The sequence below is a fragment of the Panulirus ornatus genome, chromosome 25 (assembly GCF_036320965.1).
Source record: "Panulirus ornatus isolate Po-2019 chromosome 25, ASM3632096v1, whole genome shotgun sequence".
NCBI lineage: Eukaryota > Metazoa > Arthropoda > Malacostraca > Decapoda > Palinuridae > Panulirus > Panulirus ornatus.
Genome location: NC_092248.1, coordinates 1,970,765 through 1,996,374, shown reverse-complemented (window position 1 = coordinate 1,996,374; position 25,610 = coordinate 1,970,765). Strand labels below are relative to the sequence as shown.

General features: G+C 42.5%; 1 protein-coding gene across 4 annotated transcripts in view; it reads right to left on the bottom strand.

The window, feature by feature from the left end:
• LOC139757159 (uncharacterized) overlaps positions 1 to 25,610 on the bottom strand; it is a 41,418-nt gene that overhangs the window by 3,815 nt on the left and 11,993 nt on the right. For 3 of the 4 annotated variants that reach the window (XM_071677272.1, XM_071677271.1, XM_071677273.1), the window contains exons 3-5: positions 22,612 to 22,859; positions 13,537 to 14,100; positions 7,009 to 7,111 (exon numbers count right to left, since the gene is read on the bottom strand). In XM_071677272.1, coding sequence (XP_071533373.1) covers positions 7,009 to 7,111; positions 13,537 to 14,100; positions 22,612 to 22,859 — 915 coding nt within the window. The remainder of the gene's footprint in view (positions 1 to 7,008; positions 7,112 to 13,536; positions 14,101 to 22,611; positions 22,860 to 25,610) is intronic. The other variant, XM_071677274.1, reaches the window with a different exon arrangement.

The window sequence follows — 25,610 nt, the reverse complement described above, 5'->3', positions numbered from 1 at the left end:
GAAGATAATTAAGCGAAACGACTTAACCAATTCCAGTTAACCTTTGTGAAAGATAATTCGTATTTCAGTGAACCAATGAAAATCCAGCGGGCATCTGGGAGAAATTGTTTGGTATAGTTTTCAGTTTAGGTAAATGGCTCCTCCCGAAAGTGCGCTTATAACAAAAACATTTATTAGGGAACGAAAGTAATTAATTTTATTCTCAAGTCATTCTTTCTGTAGCCTATCTCATATATTTCTTTATGCATATCGGTAGGTAGGACACGAACATTAATATGTATAGGCAAAAGCCAGTCTATTATAAACAATATTTGTTAATGAATGAATGCTTATAATAGCTTCCAGTTACTTATTCACTGTGAACACTGAATTATATATGTATATAGAATTAAGAATATGCATAATCGAGTAGATAAGTTGCAGTTCCAGTAGTATATCGAGTGATTAATAACCATGATTATTTTATAAACTAATATATATATATATATATATATATATATATATATATATATATATATATATATATTATATATATAAATATATATATATGTATATATATTTATATTATTTATATTATATATTATATTATTATATTATATATTATTGTTATTTTATATATTATATATTTATATATATATATATATATATATATATATATATATATATATATATATATATATATATATATATATATATATATATATATATATGTATATATATATATATATATATACATATATATATATATATATATATATATATATATATATATATATATATATATATATATATATATATATATCCCTGGGGATAGGGGATTAAGAATACTTCCCACGTATTCCCTGCGTGTCGTAGAAGGCGACTAAAAGGGGAGGGAGCGGGGGGCTGGAAATCCTCCCCTCTCGTTTTTTTTTTTTTTTTTTTTCCAAAAGAAGGAACAGAGGGGGCCAGGTGAGGATATTCCAAAAAAGGCCCAGTCCTCTGTTCTTAACGCTACCTCGCTAACGCGGGAAATGGCGAATAGTTTAAAAGAAAAAAAAAATATATATATATATATATATATATATATATATATATATATATATATATATATATATATATATATTAACGCGTTATTAAAAAGAGTTTGTTTCTTTGCTCAACAGATGGCGCGCAAAACACGGTATCTGGTGGTATGTGGTATCTTACCCCATCAATGTTTTCCCTCTACTAACTCTCCAGTCTTTGGCTGCTGGAGTTTAAGGCCTATCAAGATGTGTGGGAGATGCACTGGTGTCGAGATTTATATTATCCGTTAAAGGATGCCATTAAAGAAGTGTAGACTTAAGACACTGTATAGGTAAGTGCATGATGTCTTTTATAAGTGGTCTAGAATGTAGATTAGCCAGAGAATCTGTGTACGACGGAGTACTTTCGGTCGGAGGACGTGCATCTTGTAGGTGTGCCTATGTCTCGTTTTGTAAGTTTGTTGATGGCTTTCGCTAGATAAAACTCCAGTTTAGGAGCACCACAAAGGTGATTTATAAATACCACGCATTTAGATAGAGTCCATGAGCTTGGTTGAAGTAATTTAAACCTTGGATGTGCGACTTGACTCCATTTTTCACCTCCGTATGAATGCCACTGACAGTGTGGAGTGCTATGGCGATCAGGGTGTGCGCGTGTGTGTGTGGTGGTGGTGTTCAGATGCCGTGAAAACAAGTTAGATCTCAAGTGTAGCAGTGAAAACCCATCCCTCAGGCTTCACCTAGAAGCTGAGAGTTACGGTAGATTTCAGTGGTAGAGCCCCACATGTGCCGAGGACACTGTGTCATCTTTGGAGTGGTGGATGCATGCAAACGCCCGCCCAAGCGTACGCCACACTCCCCTAGCAGACATCATCGACCAATGAGGTAATTTTGGTGTACTGTGGGGTATCAAGTAACGATTTTATGGTTTTTATTCATTTTTTAAACTTTCACACTTTTGTATTTTACGTGTGGGAATGGTCAAGACTTTTGGTAGTGTTAGTAGGGTTTTTTTTAACCCATCTCTTGCAGGGTCACTGGTTGTCCTTAAGGATCTTTCTAGAAAAAAAATACACACATCTCGCTCACTCTCAGACTCATTTGGATGTTACAACCTCCACATCAGCTGGTGTTTGGGGAGCTGAGGTTATCCTCCAGCTGGTGATGGGGAGTTGAGTATATCCTCCAGCTGGTGATGGGGGAAGTCAGGTAGTAATGCATGGGTGAAGGGCTCTTAAGGAAAAATAATCGTCAAACGTAAATAATTTACCTACACCCAGCCTGACTGCTGCATATAATGATTAGGAAACTGATCTTGCGCAGTGGATAATGTAAGATTACGTTGACCGTATGATGGTGAATGTAGTTGATGAAGTGAGGATTAATGAGATATACTTGAGTCTTGTGTGTGTGTGTGTGTGACTTTGAGCATTTAACTGTAAACAAGTTTATATTTAGCCTTGAACTCGCATTTTTATGTGGACTTGCCTGTTTTCTATATTTATTTTACTCTTTTTTCTAGACTTATGTTTCTTGGAAGCAGTAACATAATTTAGTAAATATTGGGAGGCAGTATAAACCGCCAATTTTTGCAGGTAATCAGATGAACAATAGCGTAGGAAAAATAGGGTTGAAGCCGGGATCATGGCTAATATTTCCTTCCCTTTCAGGTTTTCCTTTTTCTTTAAACTTTTACCGGTAGATCTTGCCTAGAAGGAGTTAGATATTTTTTTTTTATCGTATATAAGATTGCTCCCTGCGAGTGATATTTTAGTGGAAAGAAATCAGAAAATTAGGACCGTAATAGCAATGGTATTTATTATTAGCTTTCACTAGGCTACGGCTTTTCGCAACGTTTTACCCTAAAAAAAGAACACTATGTATGGGTAGTTTAACGAAAGATCGTTAAGATTGTAGCATTAGCAATTATTCTAATAGTCTACACGAGTATATAAAACTATAGTTACGGAAACTTGGTATAAAAAAGAAATGAAAAGATTGAAATTCGAATTCGTTTAGGCCAGCTGTATCTGGCAACTTTCACGGTCACGACGCCCAACAAACCATCGATTGAGCACTGGCAATGGTAACATTATGGTTCTGCTCAGTTTTATGGTAATATAAACCCTGGAAGCACGAATATATATATATATATATATATATATATATATATATATATATATATATATATATACTCAACAATGCTTCCTTCTATCATTGTAAGGGCTAGTTAGGTTAGGTATAATGGGTTGTTTTGGTAATCTGAGTGGTAGTTGCTCTGTAGTTGTGTACTTAGAGTTTTGAGCTTCTTTGCTGTGGGGGTAACGTAGGCGTTACCGGTTTCCGCCCGCGTGTGAGAAAAGTCTTAAGCGTAGTCAATACATTCCCCGTTCCTGACGGTGCAGGAACTGAAGAAGGAGTCCTGATATATGATAATGATGATAATAATGATACTAAAATCATTAATGATTATAAACTTTCTATAACAATAAATGATAATTTGTTATTTTAGAAAGGAAATCACTTTTTTTTGGGGGGGGGGCGTTTTACGTTGTAGTTTTTCGTTGTGTAGAAAGTCTATGTAATTATGGCCTGTTCGAGTGATATTTGTTAAGGGAAAAGAATAGAAAAGCCGCAGCCATTTATAACATACGGTCAGGTTCACCAAGGTAGTTTGCGTAAGCTAGCTTAACTTAGGTCTCAGTAGTTAAGGTAACCGGGCCGTTAGATGGCTCAACGGGGGCAATTAATGGATAAACCCTTGAATAACTAAGACAGGGTAACTAATAATAGCCTTCGCCTAAGAGAGGGAGAGCCAAGAATAGCCTTCGAATGATTCAGTTATCGAATAACTTAAATGTATTAGCGAATTAGCTAGTCTAATTTTAAGGTATTTTAAGATAGTCTGAGAAAGATAACTAGAACTTGTTTAACAGTCTTGCTTATGATATAAATAACTATAAATAACTTATATTTTGTGCTGGAAAAATTAGGGTTAGGCTTTTATTTTATTCTAGGAGTAGGTTTATCATAGGCTAGGAGTAACAAGCTTTTATGTTAGGACTAAGGTTGAAACTAGGTTGGGATTATTTTATTCTGTAATAAGCACGTAGTTTAGTAGAATAGGATGGGCAATATTGTGAGAGCTTAATAAGAGTTCATAAGATAGTTAGATAGAGAATGTAAAAGGAATAATACCTAACCTATCTTCGTCGCTTCGGGTGAACAGTAAGTTACCAAGAGTAACGAGATAGAAGTGATTGCTATTTTTTAAAGACTTGCTTAATAGAATCACTTTCTTTAGAGAGTGAACTGTGAGTAGCCTTTTTAGAATTAGTTGTTCATAGGGTAGCTCAGTCCATAAGTAGCCTAGCTAGGGTTTAAGCAGGGAAAGTTAAGTATGGTTGGAATGCCGGAACAACATAGCAGCCTAGTCCTTATTCTGAAATAGCAGATAAGCCTAGCACCCTATTCTGAAATACCAGTTAAACCTAGCCTTGATTCTGAAATAGCAGATAAGCCTAGCACCCATATTCTGAAACAGTAGGTAAGCCTAGCCCTTATTCTGAAATAGCAGATAAGCCTAGCACCCTATTCTGAAATACCAGTTAAACCTAGCCCTTATTCTGAAATAGCAGATAAGCCTAGCATCCATATTCTGAAACAGCAGGTAAGCCTAGCCCTTATCTGAAACAGCAGGTAAGCCTAGCCCTTATTCTGAAATAGCAGTTAAGCTTAGCACTGCGGTCTGGTATTTTGCTACAGACGTCAAAGCTACGATTTGAATGCAGTGTGGCGAGGCATTTTACATTCCAGTTTACCAACCAGACCTTTTTTTTTTTGAACGCATTCTGTTTCGGTTTAGAATTCCAACGTTCAAGTGAACAGTTTTAAAAACCTTAGGTGAAAGGACTGGATATTTTCCATTTAGTTAAGATTAGGTTAGGTAATATATTTGGGGAGTCGTTTGCAGTCGAATCACTGAAAGTATGTGCGGTATATATATATATATATATATATATATATATATATATATATATATATATATATATACACATAGTATTTCAATTTGTAAATAGTCATTTGCGTTGTTAGTAAAGAATTACAGTCATAATGTAAGCTTCTGTCCTCTTGACGCGAATTACAAACTTTCTGTGTACTTTATATATCGTTGCCAGGCGGGCGGTACATACAAAACTTCGGGCCAGAAATTTTCGCCACTTGGAATATTAGAATGTGTACCACTCCTGAGTACGACGGTGTGCGCTCCCTTACGTAGCGCTGCGGTAGGACCCTTGACTCACGTCGTTGTGACCCTTGGGCATTGGATTTTCACCCGTCCTCCCTCGTGCTGAAAGGGCGAGGATGTCGTGGAAGTTATTTATTACGACTTGATGAAGTACATGGGACGTGAACAACAGCATATTTCTCCAGTTTTGTGTAGTTCTTAATGTAATTTAATTAAAGAAAATGGAAAGAAATATCTTCATATATTTTTGGATATCCGAAATATAGCCATATGCTGTAGAATTTTTGCCATACTTACAATTCTAGGGAAGGCTTCATCTGTAAAACATATGGAGTCATATTTCGGAGAAAGTGTTTTTATTTCCCCCTTTTTTTTTTGCCAGGTCACGCGTATGGACTGATCTAATTACCTTAATTGGGGGTCAGAACCCTTGAGAGAGAGAGAGAGAGAGAGAGAGAGAGAGAGAGAGAGAGAGAGAGAGAGAGAGAGAGAGAGAGTTTTATGTAGTTGGTGTTCATGTTAAGTATTCGAGACATTTTACCTCACGTATCTACTCTGTCCCAGTTGGTTAACAGCGTTTTAAGAGCAAATGACAATTTTCCAGTAATGAGGTAGTTATAGTACAAAACAAGTGGGTTAAGTTTTGACACCTGACGTATGATTCGGAGGGTAAATAAGGCAGTGTGTGACTGTAGCAGTGTTTCGAGTTCATTACTTAACCTTACGTTTAAAGGAAGCTGCACAAGAAAGTCGTTTTAAGTTGCACCATGAAGCTGTGGTGGGCCAATATGTGCTCCAGAGCAACAAGGTGGTGGCGGAAATAGATGGATCCGAAGTGGAAATGTCGAGAGAGAAATGATTTCGTTTAACATACACGCGTGGCAGTGTTACCTCAGTGAATGGTGATGTCCATCATTGCCACGACGCTTGAGGGGCCGTCTGTGTCGCACACGAAATTTCCGGAAGAAAAAAAAATAAATGATCCAAGAAGTTATGGACACGAGACGTTGCCTGGCCCAATGATTTATTTGGTCTTGTATCTGGTTTAACACTGCACAAATTTTATATTCAAAGGGGGTGCGCTTGATAGATGCTTTCTCTCAAGGGAAGATTTGAACAACGAAAATAAAGAAATATTACACTTCTTCCGTAATATATATATTTTTTTTAATCGCTCTTTCGATCAATGTACTTCCTTACCAACCACAGGTCACTAACTGATTCATTAATGATTCATCCTCATTTTTGCTATTAAGATTCTTCTGTCATTCAACTATAGCAATGAAATGTACTCCCATTTTTTTTTTTTTTTTTTGAATAATCGCCTTAACATATTCAATTGATTAATGGTCGCAATCATATTAAAATGCATACAGGATTATGGGACCCTGCTTATGTTATGGTGGAGCCAGGGTTTTTCAGCACACACACACACACACACACACACACACACACACACACACACACACACACACACACACAGAGGCAGATAGACACACAGAGGCAGATAGACAGACAGACAGGCACAGACAGACAGACAGACATAAAGACAGACACAGACAGACACACACACACACACACACACACACACACACACAAACACACACACACACACACACACACACACACACACACACACACACACACAAACACACACACACACACAGGTTCTGTGTGAGATACAGGTCATCATCTTAAGGCTATATATATATATGAAGGCTGGAAATATAACACACACATCTCTCGACTCACCAGATCCAGCTCGAACTTGATGGCCATCCTGTGGAGCGGCTCCGTGATGCCCACGCCCGCCAGGTCCAGGGCGTCCATGTGCGCCGCCGTCGCCAGGTCGTACCTGCAGGCGAGTAAGACCCCCGTCAGTCCAGCAGGTCAGTACAATATGGCCGCCGGCGGTTTATGAAGGTAGGGAACCCGCGTTGTTGGCTCTTATGACTCGGCCAGATTATTCATTTTTTATTCATTTTTGTTACTGATATTGTTATTCCAGTAGTACTAGTAGTAGTAGTAGTGGTAGTGATAATGATAATGGTAATGATAATAATAATCTTATTATTATTATTATTACCATTATTATTGGTTATTATTATTATTATTATTATTATTATTATTATTATTATTATTATTATTGTTATTATTATTTTATAATTATTATTATTATTATTATTATTATTATTATTATTATTATCATTATTATTATTATTATTATTATTATTATTATTATTATTATCATTATTATTATTATTATTATCATTATTATTATTATTATCATTATTATTCTCTGCCATGGCGTACTTAAAGTTAGTCTCCCTCAAGACCCTCCTTCATCAAGTTATAACTCATGCCTAAGGAGGACGTTGTTTGGGTCAAGCAGTACGCAAAGGATGAAGAAGGACAAGTCAGTCAAGTGGGAGTACTTGATCGAGTCTCTTCATTTGCATATTAGTCGAGTAGACAGAAGTCATGAGAGAGTAACAATACATCATAAAAGATATTCAATTGACCGATTTTCTACCTTTCTGATTAGTAGATAAGCGTGATTTTCTACCTTTCTGTTCGTAGATAAGTGCGATATAAGGTGGTTTTGAAATGATTAGAAGACCCACTTTTAGAAGTGACTGGGTCAAGTCACAGGGGGTCGTGGGTTAAGTCTAGAGGCTTAATATGACTTTGGGTAATTCATTTTTAGTTACTAATAACGTTAGGGAAATTATCATAGCAGATGCGAAGGTCAGGGAAATTATCATAGATGCGAAGGTCAGGGAAATTATCGCAGTAGATGCTGTCGAGGTCAGGGAAATTATCATAGCAGATGCGAAGGTCAGGGAAATTATCGCAGTAGATGCTGTCGAGGTCAGGGAAATTATCATAGTAGACGGTATTAGGCTCAGGATTATCGTTAAAGTAGTTGCTATTAAGGTCAGGAAAATTACCATAGTCGATGAGGTCCATAGTAGTACCATAGTAGAGTACCATAGTAGATTGAGGTCAGGGATATTATCAGTAAAAAAAAAAAGTACCATTACGTAAGGTCAGGAAAATGATCATGGTAGGTGTATTACTACTCAGGTCAGGGGAAAATTATCATGAAGTTTTGAAGTGAGTTAGGGAGAGAACACGGCAGCTGGGGTGAGCCTGTGAACCTTGTGAGCGGTTGATGGGAGCACTGGAGCCACACACTCGCCAGTGGAGGGATGACGAGAGGAGAGGCAGATCAAGTGGGTGGATGAGAGAGACACGTACGAGGAACCTGTGAATAAATGTGGTCTAGCAAGGTAGAGGGGACGGGTTAGGTGGGGCGTCAGTTTGAGTAAGGGAAGAAAAGTTGGGGGTGGTTGAGGCGTTTTAGGTACCTGGGAGTTGGTGGTGGTGGTGGTGGTGGGGAGTGGGTGTGGATATGGCGGCAAATGGAACCATGGAAGAGGAAGTGAAGTGATAGGGTGAGTATGCAAGCGAAGGTTGTGGGCGTATTGAAGGTGTGGAGAGGGAGGTCATTCATCTGGGAGGGCAAGAGTGGTAATGTCTGAAGGAGTAGTAGTCCCAACAGTGTTATATGGTTGTGAGGCATGGGCTGTATAGATGAGGATGTACGGAGGAGGGTGGATGTTTTGGAAATGAAATGTTTGAAGACGATTTGTAGTGTGAGGTGGTTTGATCGAGTGAATAGTAAAAGAGTAACAGATATGTGTGGTAATTGAAAGTGCGATTGAGAGACCGGTATAGAATGAATGGGGGAGGTTGACAAAGAGGATAGAAGTGCCATAGGTAGAGGGGACAAGAAGGGGAAGACCGCACTGGAGGTGGAAGGATGGAGTTGAAAATATTTTGAGTGATCGGGGCCTGAACATGTCGGAGGATGGAGGTGAGCACGGCATTGAGTGAATTGAAAAGGTGGTATACTGGGGTTGACGTGCAGTCAACGGACTGAGCCAGGGCATGTGGAGCGGCTGGCAGAAATCATGGAAAGATTTGTGAGGCCTGGATTCGGTGCATTGCACCTGACAGCTTGATGATGGGTGTGAGCGAATGCAGCCATTCTTTGTCTGCTCTTGCTGCTACATCACTGTCGAGGGAAACAGCGGTGAAGTATGAAAAATATTATTTTTGTAATTTTGTCATGTGTGACGGGGTGGCGACGGGAATGAATAAAGGCAGCAAGTATGAATTATGTACATGTGTATATATGTATAAGTCTGTGTATGTATATATATGTATACGTTGAAATGTATAGGTATGTATATGTGCGTGTGTGGACATGTATGTATATACATATGTATGGGGGTGGGTTCGGCCATTCTTTCGTCTGTTTCCTTGCGATACCTCGCTAACGCGGGAGACAGCGACAAAGTATAATAAAAAAATAATAAAAAATATCATTATTATTATCATTATTATTATTATCATCATCATCATTACTTGGAGTTTCTCTCTAAACAAGAGAAACGAACGCAACACAATATTCACACAACCTTGGAGAGTTTCTGTTCTATCAAAGATATTACAACTGATATTGTATTCAGAAGGTGTGCGATTCTGGGTCCTGGTTCTTTAGTTATGCTGTGGACAGAGGTGGGCCACGGAAACATGAGAAGGAAGACAGTGATTCAATGGACGATGAGTACAGAGGTGATGTAGCTAAGGGCGAACTACTGCAGGGGGATGCAGGCTCAGGTAAATGATGAGGTTGTTGGGGTAGGTTGAGGAGAGGGTGGCAGGTGTGATTGCGTACCCGTGGTGCCTCAGCGGCTGCCTGGGCGGCTGCCTGGGGCCTTAGCGGCTGCCTGGGGCCTTGGCGGCAGCTTGGGGCCTTGGTGGCTGCCTGGGGCCTTGGCGGCTGCCCGGTGCCTTGGCGGCAGCCTGGGGCCTTGGAGGCTGCCTGGGGCCTTGGAGGCTGCCTAGGGCCTTGGTGGCTGCCTAGGGCCTTGGGCACTGCCTCGGCTCTGGTTTTGGCTTCAGTGATCATTGTACTGACTGGAGTAACGCCATCTCAGTTATTAACTCTAACTCTATTACCACGAGAAATGTCATTGAATCTTCTATTATCAAATACGCAGATAATCTTAATATTAGTGATGGTCTATACAAATTAGATAACTTTTGTTGATAAAATTTGTATAAAGTGATAAGTTTATGAACGCTCGTTGTCTGTCTTGGACAATCGCATGTTTACCTAATGGCGTCCCAGCTTCGTCTCTTCGATATATATCAACTGACTGTTATATTTATCTCTTGTGTCTCCCCTGATGATGTGATTATTACACGAAAGTGCACTTGGGAACTTATCGTGTTTCATTTTCCCCGTGGACTCATAGGAATATATATGTCTCCATGGTTGTTTAATTTGTTTATGGATGGGGTTGTTAGGGAGGTAAATGCAAGAGTTTTGGAAAGAGGGGCAAGTATGAAGTCTGTTGGGGATGAGAGAGCTTGGGAAGTGAGTCAGTTGTTGTTCGCTGATGATACAGCGTTGGTGGCTGATTCATGTGAGAAACTGCAGAAGCTGGTGACTGAGTTTGGTAAAGTGTGTGAAAGAAGAAAGTTAAGAGTAAATGTGAATAAGAGTAAGGTTATTAGGTACAGTAGGGTTGAGGGTCAAGTCAATTGGGAGGTGAGTTTGAATGGAGAAAAACTGGAGGAAGTAAAGTGTTTTAGATATCTGGGAGTGGATCTGGCAGCGGATGGAACCATGGAAGCGGAAGTGAATCATAGGGTGGGGGAGGGGGCGAAAATCCTGGGAGCCTTGAAGAATGTGTGGAAGTCGAGAACATTATCTCGGAAAGCAAAAATGGGTACGTTTGAAGGAATAGTGGTTCCAACAATGTTGTATGGTTGCGAGGCGTGGGCTATGGATAGAGTTGTGCGCAGGAGGGTGGATGTGCTGGAAATGAGATGTTTGAGGACAATGTGTGGTGTGAGGTGGTTTGATCGAGTAAGTAAGGTAAGGGTAAGAGAGATGTGTGGAAATAAAAAGAGCGTGGTTGAGAGAGCAGAAGAGGGTGTTTTGAAATGGTTTGGGCACATGGAGAGAATGAGTGAGGAAAGATTGAGCAAGAGGATATATGTCGGAGGTGGAGGGAACGAGGAGAAGTGGGAGACCAAATTGGAGGTGGAAAGATGGAGTGAAAAGGATTTTGTGTGATCGGGGCCTGAACATGCAGGAGGGTGAAAGGAGGGCAAGGAATAGAGTGAATTTGATCGATGTGGTATACCGGGGTTGACGTGCTGTCAGTGGATTGAATCAGGGCATGTGAAGCGTCTGGGGTAAACCATGGAAAGTTGTGTGGGGCCTGGATGTGGAAAGGGAGCAGTGGTTTCGGGCATTATTGCGTGACAGCTGGAGACTGAGTGTGAACGAATGGGGCCTTTGTTGTCTTTTCCTAGTGCTACCTCGCACACATGAGGGGGGAGGGGGATGGTATTCCATGTGTGGCGAGGTGGCGATGGGAATGAATAGGGGCAGACATTGTGAATTGTGTGCATGGGTATGTATGTATGTGTCTGTGTGTATATATATGTGTACATTGAGATGTATAGGTATGTATATTTGCGTGTGTGGGCGTGTGTGTGTGTACATTGTGTATGGGGGTGGGTTGGGACATTTCTTTCGTCTGTTTCCTTGCGCTACCTCGGAAACGCGGGAGACAGCGGCAAAAAAAAAAAAAAAAAATATATATATATATATATATATATATATATATATATATATATATATATATATATTTTCTTCTTTTTCTTTTAAACTATTCGCCATTTCCCGCGTTAGCGAGGTAGCATTAAGAACAGAGGACTGGGCCTTTGAGGGAATACCCTCAACCCACCCCCATACACATGTATATACATACGTCCACACACGCAAATATACATACCTACACAGCTTTCCATGGTTTACCCCAGACGCCCCACACGCCCCGATTCAATCCACCGACAGCACGCCAACCCCGGCACACCACATCGCTCCAGTAGCAAAAGTCGAGTTTGTTGAGAAAAAGCTGGTCAGTTCTGTGGAAATACACGAGACAGATATTACAGGATAGATTCGTAATAGATAATACCAGTCCCGTGAACACGACGATACGACCCCTGAGCACGAACGCACGGCCCTTGAGCACGACTGCACAACCCTTGAACACGACGTTACGACCTTTGGTTATTTATATGACCTGATCTGGGTAGGCGATTATACCCATGGGTTGTACCTTACATGCTCAAGGGCCCCACCTTTGTGTTTAATGGGTCGTCACCCCATCGTGGGTTATGGGGTTAATACAACGAGAGGTGTTGGAGACGGGAAAGGTGTATGGTGGTGTGAGGCAGGAGTGGTGGGTGAGGCCAGCGGTAGGAAATGCTCGTTACGAAATGGACGTCTGTTTGATATAAGCCTGTTTGATACAAGGTTATGGAAGCCTGTTTGATATATGAGGTTATTGAAGTTTGTTTGATATATGAGGTTATAGAAGCCTGTTTGATATATGAGGTTGTAGAAGCTTGTTTGATATATGAGGTTAGAGAAGACTGTTCGATATATGAGGTTATAGAAGCCTGTTTGATATATGAGGTTAGAAAAGCCTGTTTGATATATGAGGTTATTGAAGCTTGTTTGATATATGAGGTTATTGAAGCTTGTTTGATATATGAGGTTAGAGAAGCCTGTTTGATATATGACGTTATTGAAGCTTGTTTGATATATGAGGTTATAGAAGCCTGTTTGATATATGAGGTTAGAGAAGCCTGTTTGATATATGAGGTTATTGAAGTTTGTTTGATATACAAGGTTATAGAAGCCTGTTTGATATATGAGGTTATTGAAGTTAGTTTGATATATGAGGTTATAGAAGCCTGTTTGATATATGAGGTTATGGAAGTCTGTTTGACATGAGAGGTTGTGGAAGTCTGTTTATATAAGAGGTTGTGGAAACCTGTTTGATATCAAACGTTGTGGAAGTCTGTTTCGTATTAGAGGTTGTAAATGTAGAGGCAGGAGTGAAAGCTGAAGGACGGAGAGGGGTAACACACCATCAGAGACGCGTCCTGTGTTAGAAGGATAAAGGCTTCAGTACAGGTGTGAAGTACAATATAACCAACTTAGAATATAGCCAGACTCCCAGATGTATACGTCGAGGAACGGCTTATAGGATGGAGATAGATGATATATAGATTTAGGGCACGATAGATATGTAGGATATAGAAAGCTGTTATAGAAGGGGAGTGCGTATAGGATCTAGAACAGATGGAGTATGACGAGGGAAATCAGCGCTCGTTTACCCATGGCGGTTCAGCAGGGAGTAGTACTGGACGAAGCCGATGTCCAGAAGGAAGTTGCGCAGTTCCTGGCGGTCCTTCGTGGGCGTGTGGGCCGACACCTTGGGCGGGGAGCTGCGCACCTTGACCATGGAGGACGGGCGGCTCCTGACGCGGGCGATGAGGGAGTCCCTGATCCGGCGGAGCTGCGTCGAGTGCTTGCGCGAGACAGCCAGCTGCTGCAGGTTGAGGTACTGCTGAAGGAGTTCGATCTCTTCGTCGCCGCCTCCTTCACCCGTCCAGTACTGCTGGAGGGAGGAGCATCCCGCTGGCCGAGTCCCCGCCTGCTGCTGGTGCTTCCTGCCGGGGGACTCCCACCCTTGCACCACGCTTGGGGAGGAGAGCCTGGAGGATGGGGAGTCAGGGGGAACCTCTTTGTCCTGCTTCTGCTTGGGGTTTGGGGAGGAAGAAGCGGAGGCAGGCGGGGCGTGGGTGTGGGGCAGGAGGCGGCGTCTTGCCTCCTTCACCTTCCGTCGTAGAGCTTCCAGGGGCATGACCGGGGTGCTGAGGCCTCGCTGGAGACGGTACCTGGGGGAGATGAGGTCGTTAGAGTCGGGAATGAATGATAAAGGTCATTATCAATAGTCATACTCCTGCAGTGTCCTTTTCTACAGTGTACGTTAACCCGTTGGGCACAACATTATGATCCTTGTCCAGAAAGGGTTGGTCCTTGTGCACGTCGGTATAATCCTTGTGTACTGTGGTATAATCCATGTGTACTGTGGTGTATAATCCTTGTGTACTGTGGTATAATCCATGTGTACTGTGATATAATCCTTGTGTACTGCGGTATAATCCTTGTGTACTGTGGTGTATAATCCATGTGTACTGTGATATAATCCTTGTGTACTGCGGTATAATCCTTGTGTACTGTGGTATAATCCTTGAGCAAGACCATGAAGGCCTGGTAGAAGGCCGCGCCATCAGAACCAAAGGGCGTCCTGCCCTGCCCAAGAGCCCTCTACCGTTGTGTTCAAGGAGCTCCTCCACGATATACTTACAGCGAAAATTCTGATACAGAACATGGCTGACGGACGCGTCACGCTCACCGTAGTAATATATCTTCTGGTACGAGACTCGACGACAACCAAGTCCGTATCCAGGTATATAAAACATGGCAGTGAACACGAGCCGAGGCCGGTGGGATCATCCGGTGTTATATGACGCGTCTCGGAATTCCGTTTTCAGGCTTGATTTGGTCGTCAGGTTGGTTGGTCGTCGACCTTGGAGTGAGTCACGCAACCTGGGGTGCGGCGGGACTGACTGACTGACCTCCTCCCCCGGACTTGAGGCAGGTTCAGGGGGTGACAGTGGGAAGAACTGGCCACGCTCTTCACCCGCTCTACACACACACACACACACACACACCAGCTGAATCCAGGGGTGGTGCCCATTTAACGATGGACCAGCCCCGAGGGTGAGGATGAACGGCTGGGGTTGACGTGCGGGCGGATTGCCCAAGCCTAGGGCTTGAAGCCTGGCGGGCCCTGGCGTGAATAATGGTCAGGAACTCTAACCACGATACTCCGGAAACCCATATACTTATAGGTACACTGATCCTCCCTCCCTGCTTCACTGTACGTTATAGAAGGCTAGAAGGTACCACAGCTATAGCGAAAGGACTCTTGACAATTCCCGAGTGTAAAGTTCTATGTACGTGTTCCTTTAGGTCACCCGTTGGCCGCCTATTGTGAACGTGGCTTGCATTTTCAGTAGGGATACATAGCATTGAATCCTGATATACATGGTATTGAATGCTACCATTACGTACTTAAAGCTATTAAATTGATGTGATATAAAGATCTGGTATATTAAACCACTCAAGACTTCAGTGCAACATCTGGTGTATAAGTGCCAGTCCATCGATCTTGTAAATCAATATGTTCCATGTTGTAATCAATATGTTCCATGTTGTAATCAATATGTTCCATGTTGTAATCAATATGTTCCATGTTGTAATCAATGTTCCATGTTGTAATCAATATGTTCCATGTTGTAATCAATATGTTCCATGTTGTAATCAATATGTTTCATGTTGTAATCAATATGTTCCATGTTGTAATCAATATGTTCCATGTTGTAATCAGAAAAGTAATCGTTTTTGTCATATCCACTTGATGCCTCATGTGTGTGTGTGTGTGTGTGTGGACTTCTTCAATCATTATTCTTTGTTACCTTCTATCCATTTACGATCGATACAAAGTTCTGGATGAGTGACCTTGGCTACAGGATTAAGCTGTGTGTGTGTGTGTGTGTGTGTGTGTGTGTGTGAGGCAAGACACCACCGGAAGGACTAGCCCCACTGACTGTTTGGGACCCCGTCATGCTCACCGCTCTTGCATGGCTGCTGACGTCATTCGTGGTCATGCAACGTGTCGAGGCGACTCATTTTCATTCCGATGAACAAGGAGGGAAGAAAGAAAGGAAGGAAGGAGGGAAGAAGGGAGGGATAACCCACGGCTGCCGTGGACACAGGAAGAAGGTTCCTGTGATTCATACATACGAGACCTGAGGTCGGGAGTGGAAAGCTGACTTGTTTCCTTTGACATAATTCTGACCTTCTGGGGTTTTTCCTTCTGTGCGAGCCACTGAGCCTCTAACACGACCATAGGTCAAGTAGTCATATCTTAAAGCCTCATCGATTATCAGGTTGGGTTAACTGGTTCATTGGCCCGCTATTCCAGTGGATGAATCCTTGCCAAACGCAGCCGATGGTCGGCTCATTTGTGTATCGTGTGTGTGTGTGTGTGTGTGTGTGTGTGTGTGTGTGTGTGTATCGTGTGTGTGGGGGGGCTGGGTCTTCGGCTTCTGTTGCCAACGTTAGTTAAGATTTTCACACAAGTAGGTACTTTGTAGTGAAGTACTATATCAGCATTATATATATATATATATATATATATATATATATATATATATATATATATATATATATATATATATTCATTTATTTTGCTTTGTCGCTGTCTCTCGCGTTAGCGAGGTAGCGCAAGGAAAAAAACGAAAGAATGGCCCAACCCACCCACATACACATGTATATATATATATACACGTCCACACACGCAAATATACATACCTATACATCTCAACGTATACATATATATACACACATAGACATATACATATATACACATGTACATAATTCATCTTGTCTGCCTTTATTCATTCCCATCGCCACCTCGCCACACATGAAATAACAACCCCTTCCCCGCTCATGTATATATATATATATACACATGTATATATATATATACACGTCCACACACGCAAATATACATACTTATACATCTCAACGTATACATATATATACACACATAGACATATACATATATACACATGTACATAATTCATCTTGTCTGCCTTTATTCATTCCCATCGCCACCTCGCCACACATGAAATAACAACCCCTTCCCCGCTCATGTGCGCGAGGTAGCGCTAAGAAAAGACAACAAAGGTCACATTCGTTCACAGTCAGTCTCTAGCTGTCATGTAATAATGCACCGAAACCAGCGTTAAGAACAGGGGACTGAGCCTTAGAGGAAATATCCTCACTTGGCCCCCTTCTCTGTTACTTCTTTTAGAAAATAAAACATGGGAGTGGAGGATTTCCAGCCCCCCGCTCCCTCCCCTTTTAGTCGCCTTTTACGACACACAGGGAATACTTTAGAAGTATTCTTTCTCCCCTATCTCCAGGGATGATATATATATATATATATATATATATATATATATATATATATATATATATATATATATATATATATATATTTATTTTATTTATTTATTTTATTTTGCTTTGTCGCTGTCTCCCGCGTTTGCGAGGTAGCGCATATATATATATATATATATATATATATATATATATATATATATATATATATATATATATATATATAATTAAATACGACAGCATATTTACAGTTATTAATCTTCTTATGTTCTCTAATTGTCTCAGTATTATTCTACCGTTCGGTTGTGCTCACACACCAGTTGTCCAAAGTTATCCTTTTATTTCCATCAAGCTTTCGCCTTCACAGAGGCATGAGATCCCCAGATTTACTGCAGATGTATAGACGACATAACCGACTCCAAGAAACTTCAGGCTGGAGATTGACAGCGGAGTCGAATACTGATGGATGGTAAGATTCCTTTCTTGGATGTAATGGTGAGTGACACAACAGGATCTTTCGTCACCGACTCTCACAGAAAACCCACCAACCAAGGTAAATGTAGAACTGGGATGAGTAAATGTGCTCAGAATAATAAGATTAGTGTCATGCGTACATACGTGAGGAGAGCGATCAAGGTGTGCTCAACCTGGCAGCTTCTACACCAAGAACTTCGATTATGTCCGGCAAATGTTAATTAACAGTGGATATTCAAATACTGATTCTGATACCGCTGTGAACAACATGTTAGAACAACATCTCGTGGCAGACAGGCAACATCAACGTGACAGCATCAACGTTTACTACAGGAACACATTGACGACAACATATCCAAAGGACGAGAAGGTCGTGCTAGATATTGTGGCCAGAAACTCCAAAGCGATGGATGAAAACAAGGATGTCAGTTTGATAATATACCACAGCAATCCGGAAACATGTTCGCTCGTCATGAACAACAATATGTTTGGTCGCTCTTGAAGTTTGAATCGTACCGATGTGGTATATGAGTACCGATGGTGTATGAGTACCGATGGTGTATGAGTACCGATGGTGTATGATTACCGATGGTGTATGAGTACTGATGGTGTATGAGTACTGATGGTGTATGAGTACCGATGGTGTATGAGTACTGATGGTGTATGAGTACTGATGGTGTATGAGTACTGATGGTGTATGAGTACCGATGGTGTATGAGTACTGATGGTGTATGAGTACCGATGGTGTATGAGTACTGATGGTGTATGAGTATCGATGGTGTATGAGTACTGATGGTGTATGAGTACTGATGGTGTATGAGTACTGATGGTGTATGAGTACCGATGGTGTATGAGTACTGATGGTGTATGAGTACCGATGGTGTATGAGTACTGATGGTGTATGAGTACCGATGGTGTATGAGTACCGATGGTGTATGAGTACCGATGGTGACTGTCACCCTCACCACATCAGCTACATTGGACATGCATCCTGCACCCTGAGCCGCCGCCTCTCGCTCCTCTCACAAGAACGTGGAATGGAACATGAACCAAAACATGGAACGAGACTAACGAGGGAGATTATATTGAATAACACCAAAAACCATTACAAGATGCAGTGATCGGAGGAGACATACAGATATTACAAGCCACTCACATTAGAGAGAAAACATCTGTCGTCAACGTCCAGACGAACATGACCACCGTCATACAGCTCTTTGATGGCCAGCCAATATGACGTAGACCTAATGCCGTTTTAGGACTGATGGGACGCGCCACTGACCCGCCATAAGCTACTGAGTCCGCTGTTGCTGGACAGCAGGAACGTGGTCGTGGGTTACGAAGGTCTGAATCAGACAAGCTCAACCAGACCTCGCCTCCACATCCGGACAGTGATGGGGTCTGGCTTGGCCCAACGTAATGTATATAGTGACGGACTGTCTATATTCCTATCTCCTATAATATTGTTCTGTGTTTTTACACAACTGTAAGTTTTTCTGTATTTCTATTTCCATATATTGAACGTAGATTGTAACATGATATTGTTCATTTTTTCGCTTTTAGTGTTTTCCCTTACTTTTATATGCAAAGTGCTGTGTTTTTTTTTATTATTTTTTTTATATGCTGTTTGCGTTTTACATGTCATACCCAAGTTCTTGTAACGCAGTGTTTTTCTCTCTTTTTATAGATTCCTGATGATGCCTCTGTGAAGGCGAAAGCTTGATTGAAATAAATGGATAACTATGGACAACTGGCATTTGAGCACCCACCTCATGGTGGAATAATACTTAGAAAATTAGAGCATAAGAAGATTAATAACTCTAAATAGTTGCCGTATTAAATTTTGTGCATATATATATATATATATATATATATATATATATATATATATATATATATATATATACCTATGAGGCCACGGGGAAAATGAAACACGAAAAGTTCCCAAGTGCACTTTCGTGCAATAATCACATCATCAGGGGAGACACAAGAGAGAAATATAACAGTCAGTTGATATACAGTGAAAAGACGAAGCTAGGACGCCATTTGGTAAACATGTGATATATATATATATATATATATATATATATATATATATTATTGTGTGCTACAATTTGTTTAGACGATTGTACAGACTTCAGACTACTGATACATGATATGCATTTCCTCTAACCATTACAGACGAAATGCTGCCAGAATTGTGTCGACTGGGCCAGAGTTACCAAGTGGAATACCATAAGCCTTCAGTAAGAGATGCTGCCAGAATTGTGTCGACTAGACTGCGGCCAGAGTTACCACGTGGAATACCATAAGCCTTCAGTAAGGTTAGTGACTGTTTTCATGTCCAGTCTGTCAGTTAGTGACTATTTTCATATCCAGTGTCAGTAATTGGATGTTTTCATGTCCAGTTTGTCTGTTAGTGACTATTTTCATGTCCAGTCTGTCAATTAGTGACCGTTTTCATCTACAGTCTGTCAGTTAGTGACTATTTTCATATCCAGTCTGTCACACTTTATTGTAATTCACCGTCAGGTCTTGAAATCATTGTTCTCTGGGGTTTTTAAAAGCACATGTTAAGACATCTGGACGAATGGCTTGATTCATTGATGGATACGGTGTCTGTCTCGTGATTTGAGTCGTTAGGTCGTATTAGCTGATAAGATAGATGAATTCTGATGAAACAAAGGTTTATATATATATTTTGGGTACGATATGTACAGTGTATTCAATTTCGTCAAGTATAACATTGTGGTATGAAGGCATTTCTCCAGTCTTGCCTCAGAGGTAATGCTTGGATACACGTTTTCCTTCTCTTCCTGCATGTATTGTTTGTTTTTCAAACTACACATCATTAAAATCTAGACTTCCAGTTTTCCAAACACCGTACCTGGCTGACTGTGCAAAACACCTAGATATGATAAACCCTGAGGGCTCGACGGTACGACCTTAAAGAATTGGTTTAGGGTGACCCTCTCTTACCCAAGGGTCGTTCGTCCTACTCAAGGGTCATAACGTAGTGCTAAGTGCTCAAGAAGGTTAAAGGTGGTATTAGGTATATGAAGCGCAAGATATGACAAATCTATTCAAAAAAAGGAATCACTCACAGTTGGAGATGTTGAGGAATTGCACAAAAAATTTACCAAAATCCGCGAGACATGAGAATCAGAGGTGGGTCACATAGTATACCATGTACGGGAAGACCTGTATTGAGGTTTGAAAAGGAGGGGGAATGGGGTTCTAAATGTCTGAGACAGTGAATCAGAAAGAGTTTCAAAAGCTTTTAGAGATAGTAGAGGTGAGGTCGATGAGATGAGTTAGAGGGATTAGAATGGAATCTATTTTAGAGGATATGATGCACCCAGCTCTCCTTCCAAGATGAAAGGATGGTTTAGATTTTAAGAGAGAGAGAGAGAGAGAGAGAGAGAGAGAGAGAGAGAGAGAGAGAGAGAGAGAGAGAGAGAGAGAGAGACGGACGGAATGGACGAGAAAGGATCGGAGCAGCCTCAAAGGCACACTGCTCTAGGACCCGATGAAGCATGCCATTTGGACAGACAAGGGAAAGGCCTCGACTCCACTGGGATCATCGCAAGCAGAGCCTAGCCAATCCTTATGGCCTACATAGACCTCATTTCCCTAGAGTATTTTAGCACATGGATTTGAAGAAAAGCATTGCTTCGTCGCAGGAGGTTAAGATGTCGAAGAATTATAGACATCTGGAGGAGGAAAAAAAGAAAACCACGAAACAATGAAACAAATTTATAAGAATGAAAAAATAAATCCTGGAGGTAACTACATCACTGGAAGACTCGTAAGCCACGAGACGAGACACGAGTGTTCTTGCGCTACAGCAAACGCAGACGTCGTCGCCTTTAGAGCGAAAGAGACTCGGTTAAATCATTTTTTTATTGCTAGAATCAACGGATATGAAATATAGAAATGTGAAATTTGCTATTTGTATGCGCGGTATGAGGCCTCTCGTCATGTACCGATCGTAATACGTTATCGCCAGCCTTACGGTGAGAGAGGGAGGTGGAGTCCCGATTCACCGATGGTATCGGGCATGCCTGCTGGGTCCTACCCTGGTGGCTCGTGCTGGTATCGGCAGTCGTCCGACCCTCTCCAAGCTGGCACCTTCCCTATCACCCACTTCCCCTAACAAGCTATCGCCCGCCTCCAACACCGCCTCCCAATCACTTCCCACCTGCGCTCCACCACCACTACCACCACCCTCCATCAGTTCTCACCCTGCAACACTACCTTCGTCACTGCCATCTTCTTTACGTCTCCATCTTTGTATACAGACCAGGAGTTTATGTTGCTGTTACCATCCCAGCCGATCACTTCAATATAGTGAACTCCTAAGCGATCAGTTCTTCTTTTGTATGTCTTTCTCCTCTATTACCATTACCCCATCACCACCATCACCACGACGCTGACCTACCATGCATAGCACTGTCGCATTACCAGACCCATTAGCCAGCCTCGAGTCCACCTTCTCCACCGTTCCACATCATGTCACACCACCAGCCATGGAGCCCGTCCACCATCACCTTCCCCTCAACATAAAAACCGCCACGACCAACCACATGCCACCAGTAAATTGCCGGGGCAAGAGAAAAGGGACGTCTATGGAAGGTATCTACAAGGCTAGGAATGCGAGTGAATGGGAGGCGTACAAGAGAATGCGGCGGTAATTTTGAGGAATGAGCGCATGTGACTGGGAGGTGTACAAGAGGAAGCGGTGGTATTTCCGAGGGATGAGTGCAAGTGATTTGGAGACGTACGAAAGGAAGCGCCGGTATTTGCAAGGAAGAGTGCAAGCGATTGGGAGGTGTACAAGAGGAAGCGGCAGGGGGTCAAGAAGAAGGCGCAGAGGCTCAAAAAGCAGCAGGACCCACCTGCTGCCGCGTCCCACTAGAGACAGCAGCCGGTTTTGGAGCTTGGCCAAGAGGGACGCGTCCTCGAAGCAGGCGGCGACGGAGGCAGGCAAGTCGGCCTCACTTCGACACCCCACGCCCCAGATGCCACTCCGAGTCTTCCCTCCTCTTCCTTCCTCTTCCTCCTCTCCTCCTCCTTCTTCCTCAGGAATACCCTTTAAGCATCTCTCTTCCTTCTTCTCTCCGTCTTCTTCGTCCTGATCCACTGGCTGAAGAATAAGACAGTATTGAGTTACCTTGTAGATGAGGCCCGTGACGACGCATCTTGATTATGTCATGTACAAACCCTTCGAGCATGGCGGTACGACCCCTTGTGTAAGACGTTACGACCCTTGAGCACGACGGTACGACACGTAGGGTATGACGACCTGGCCATTATATTGACCTGAAAGATTATATCAAAGACCAAGCCATCACGTACAGAGGGTCGCTCCGTCGTGCTCAGTGGGTTGAACTGTCTTGCCTCAAGGGGTCGCACCGTCGTGCCTCAAGGTATCACACTACGGTCCTCTTGGGGGACAATAGTTGCAACCAATTAGAAATTCAATTTTTTTTTCTTTAAGTGATAGAAATACTAAAGTGTCAAATGTGATCATTGTTTCGTATAGTATGTGATCGTAAATGTGCTCCCACTGGATGACATCCTACCCTTCAAACGAACATATTTACGAGTATAGTTGACGAGGACCTTCCTAGAGACATTGGTCCCATCAGCTTGAGGGCGACCCCCAAAGACCTTTGGGTAGGGTCACCCTGCCTCAGGTCACGCCGTCATACCCAGGGTCTCGTACCGTCGTCGTGCTCAAGGTTCGCCACACTGTTGTGGTCTGGGGTCGTACCACAGTGCTCAAGGATTGGTAACGACGCGCTGGAGTCATGGCGTCGTAAGAACACACACACACACACACACACACACACACACGTAAACCTGATCCTCATGGTTAGTTCATGGCCTTTGCATTGTCAGCTATGACGTCTTTACGACTGGGGATCCAAGCTGTGCCCCTTGCAGAATGCCTCCTATTTCGTATATATATATGTGTGTGTGTGTGTGTGTGTGTGTGTGTAGTCTATGATACAGTGGGGATGAGCGGGATTCAGAGGGTTCATGGCTTGTTCATGACAGTAAAGTATCCGGTACTGGTCCATCTAGAGCCCCTAGACCCATCGTGGTCTCATCATGGTTACTCATGGACTCCTGACGGTCATGGAAGTTTAATAAGAAAACCTTTTTGGCCAACCAGGGAACATCATCCAGCGAGTGGGTCGCTCTCTGTATAAGGCACTTCTTCTTTTATGGCCCCCACACCACTTGACCCGGGCTGCAACACAGGCGCATGGCTTCTCCATGACTGTGACGCATGGCCTCCGCATGACTGTCTGTGATGCATGGTCCTTTCATAGCCATGAGGCGTAGCCTCATCATAACAGTCTATGACGCTTGGTCCTTTTTATAGCCATGAGGCATAGCGCCTTCATGACGGTATGCGACGCATAGCCTCGTCGTAGCTATGACGCATGGCCTCCTTATCCCGGTCTGTGACGCATAACTTCCTCATGAATACCCATGGACCGTGTGGTCATTTCATGACTTCATGGGCCGTGTTAGTAAACATTCCGACGGTGTTATATGAATTACGGAGCCCATGGCTGTTGATGATCAGTCTATGGCTTTTTTTTTAGAACGCACTTATTGCCTCATGACCATGAGGAAACCTTAATGCCATGAGGGTACACTCTCTCTCTCTCTCTCTCTCTCTCTCTCTCTCTCTCTCTCTCTCTCTCTCTCTCTCTCTCTCTCTCTGGCACGTCATTGTGAGGACGGGAGGGTGCAGGTGACCACGGCCCCCCGAGACGCCATGGACGTGTACAGGTAAATGTTTCAGGTGGCGATCAAAGGTGGGGGGGGGGGGGGAGCAACGCGCGCGCGCACGTGTGTGTGTGTGTGTGTGTGTGTGTGGCCCCCCTCCCCTGCCATGGAAGCTCATGGACTCTTCATGGTAGACGGACGGGGGCTAATGGCGCGGTCACGGTGGGGTTGGGGAAAGGAACGTGTCTGCTTTTGTACTCTTTGTGGGCTGTCCTTCACACACACACACACACACACACACACACACACACACACACACACACTGTGTACATAAACGGAGATGTGGCATAGTGAAAGAAGGCTTAATTATAACGTAATTTAGTGGACTCAGACTACAGGAATCTATGTATGAATGGGACAAGGGCATCTGCCATTGTGCTCTGTCCCTGATAACAATACCACGTTTTTTGGGGAATAGCTTAAAGGACACCTGTGGTTCTCTCTCTCTCTCTCTCTCTCTCTCTCTCTCTCTCTCTCTCTCTCTCTCTCTCTCTCTCTCTCTCTCTCTCTCTCTCTCTCTCCCTCCCTCCCTCTCTCTCTCTCTCTCTCTCTCTCTCTCTCTCTCTCTCTCTCTCTCTCTCTCTCTGCAGAAATTGGTGACTGAATTTCGCAAAGTGTGTGAAAGAAGAAATCTGAGGGTAAATGTGAATAAGAGCAAGGTTATTAGGTACAGTACGGTTGAGGGACAAGTCAATTGGGAGGTAAGTTTGAATGGAGAAAAACTGGAGGAAGTGAAGTGTTTTAGATATCTGGGAGTGGATTTGGCAGCGGATGGAACCATGGAAGCGGAAGTGAGTCACATGGTAGGAGTGGGGGCGAAAGTTCTGGGAGCGTTGAAGAATGGTTGGAAGGCGAGAGCGTTATCTCGGAAAGCAAAAATGGGTATGTTTTAAGGAATAGTGGTTCTCTCTCTCTCTCTCTCTCTCTCTCTCTCTCTCTCTCTCTCTCTCTCTCTCTCTCTCTCTCTCTCTCTCTCTCTCTTTGCAGAAATTGGTGACTGAATTTCGCAAAGTGTGTGAAAGAAGAAATCTGAGGGTAAATGTGAATAAGAGCAAGGTTATTAGGTACAGTACGGTTGAGGGACAAGTCA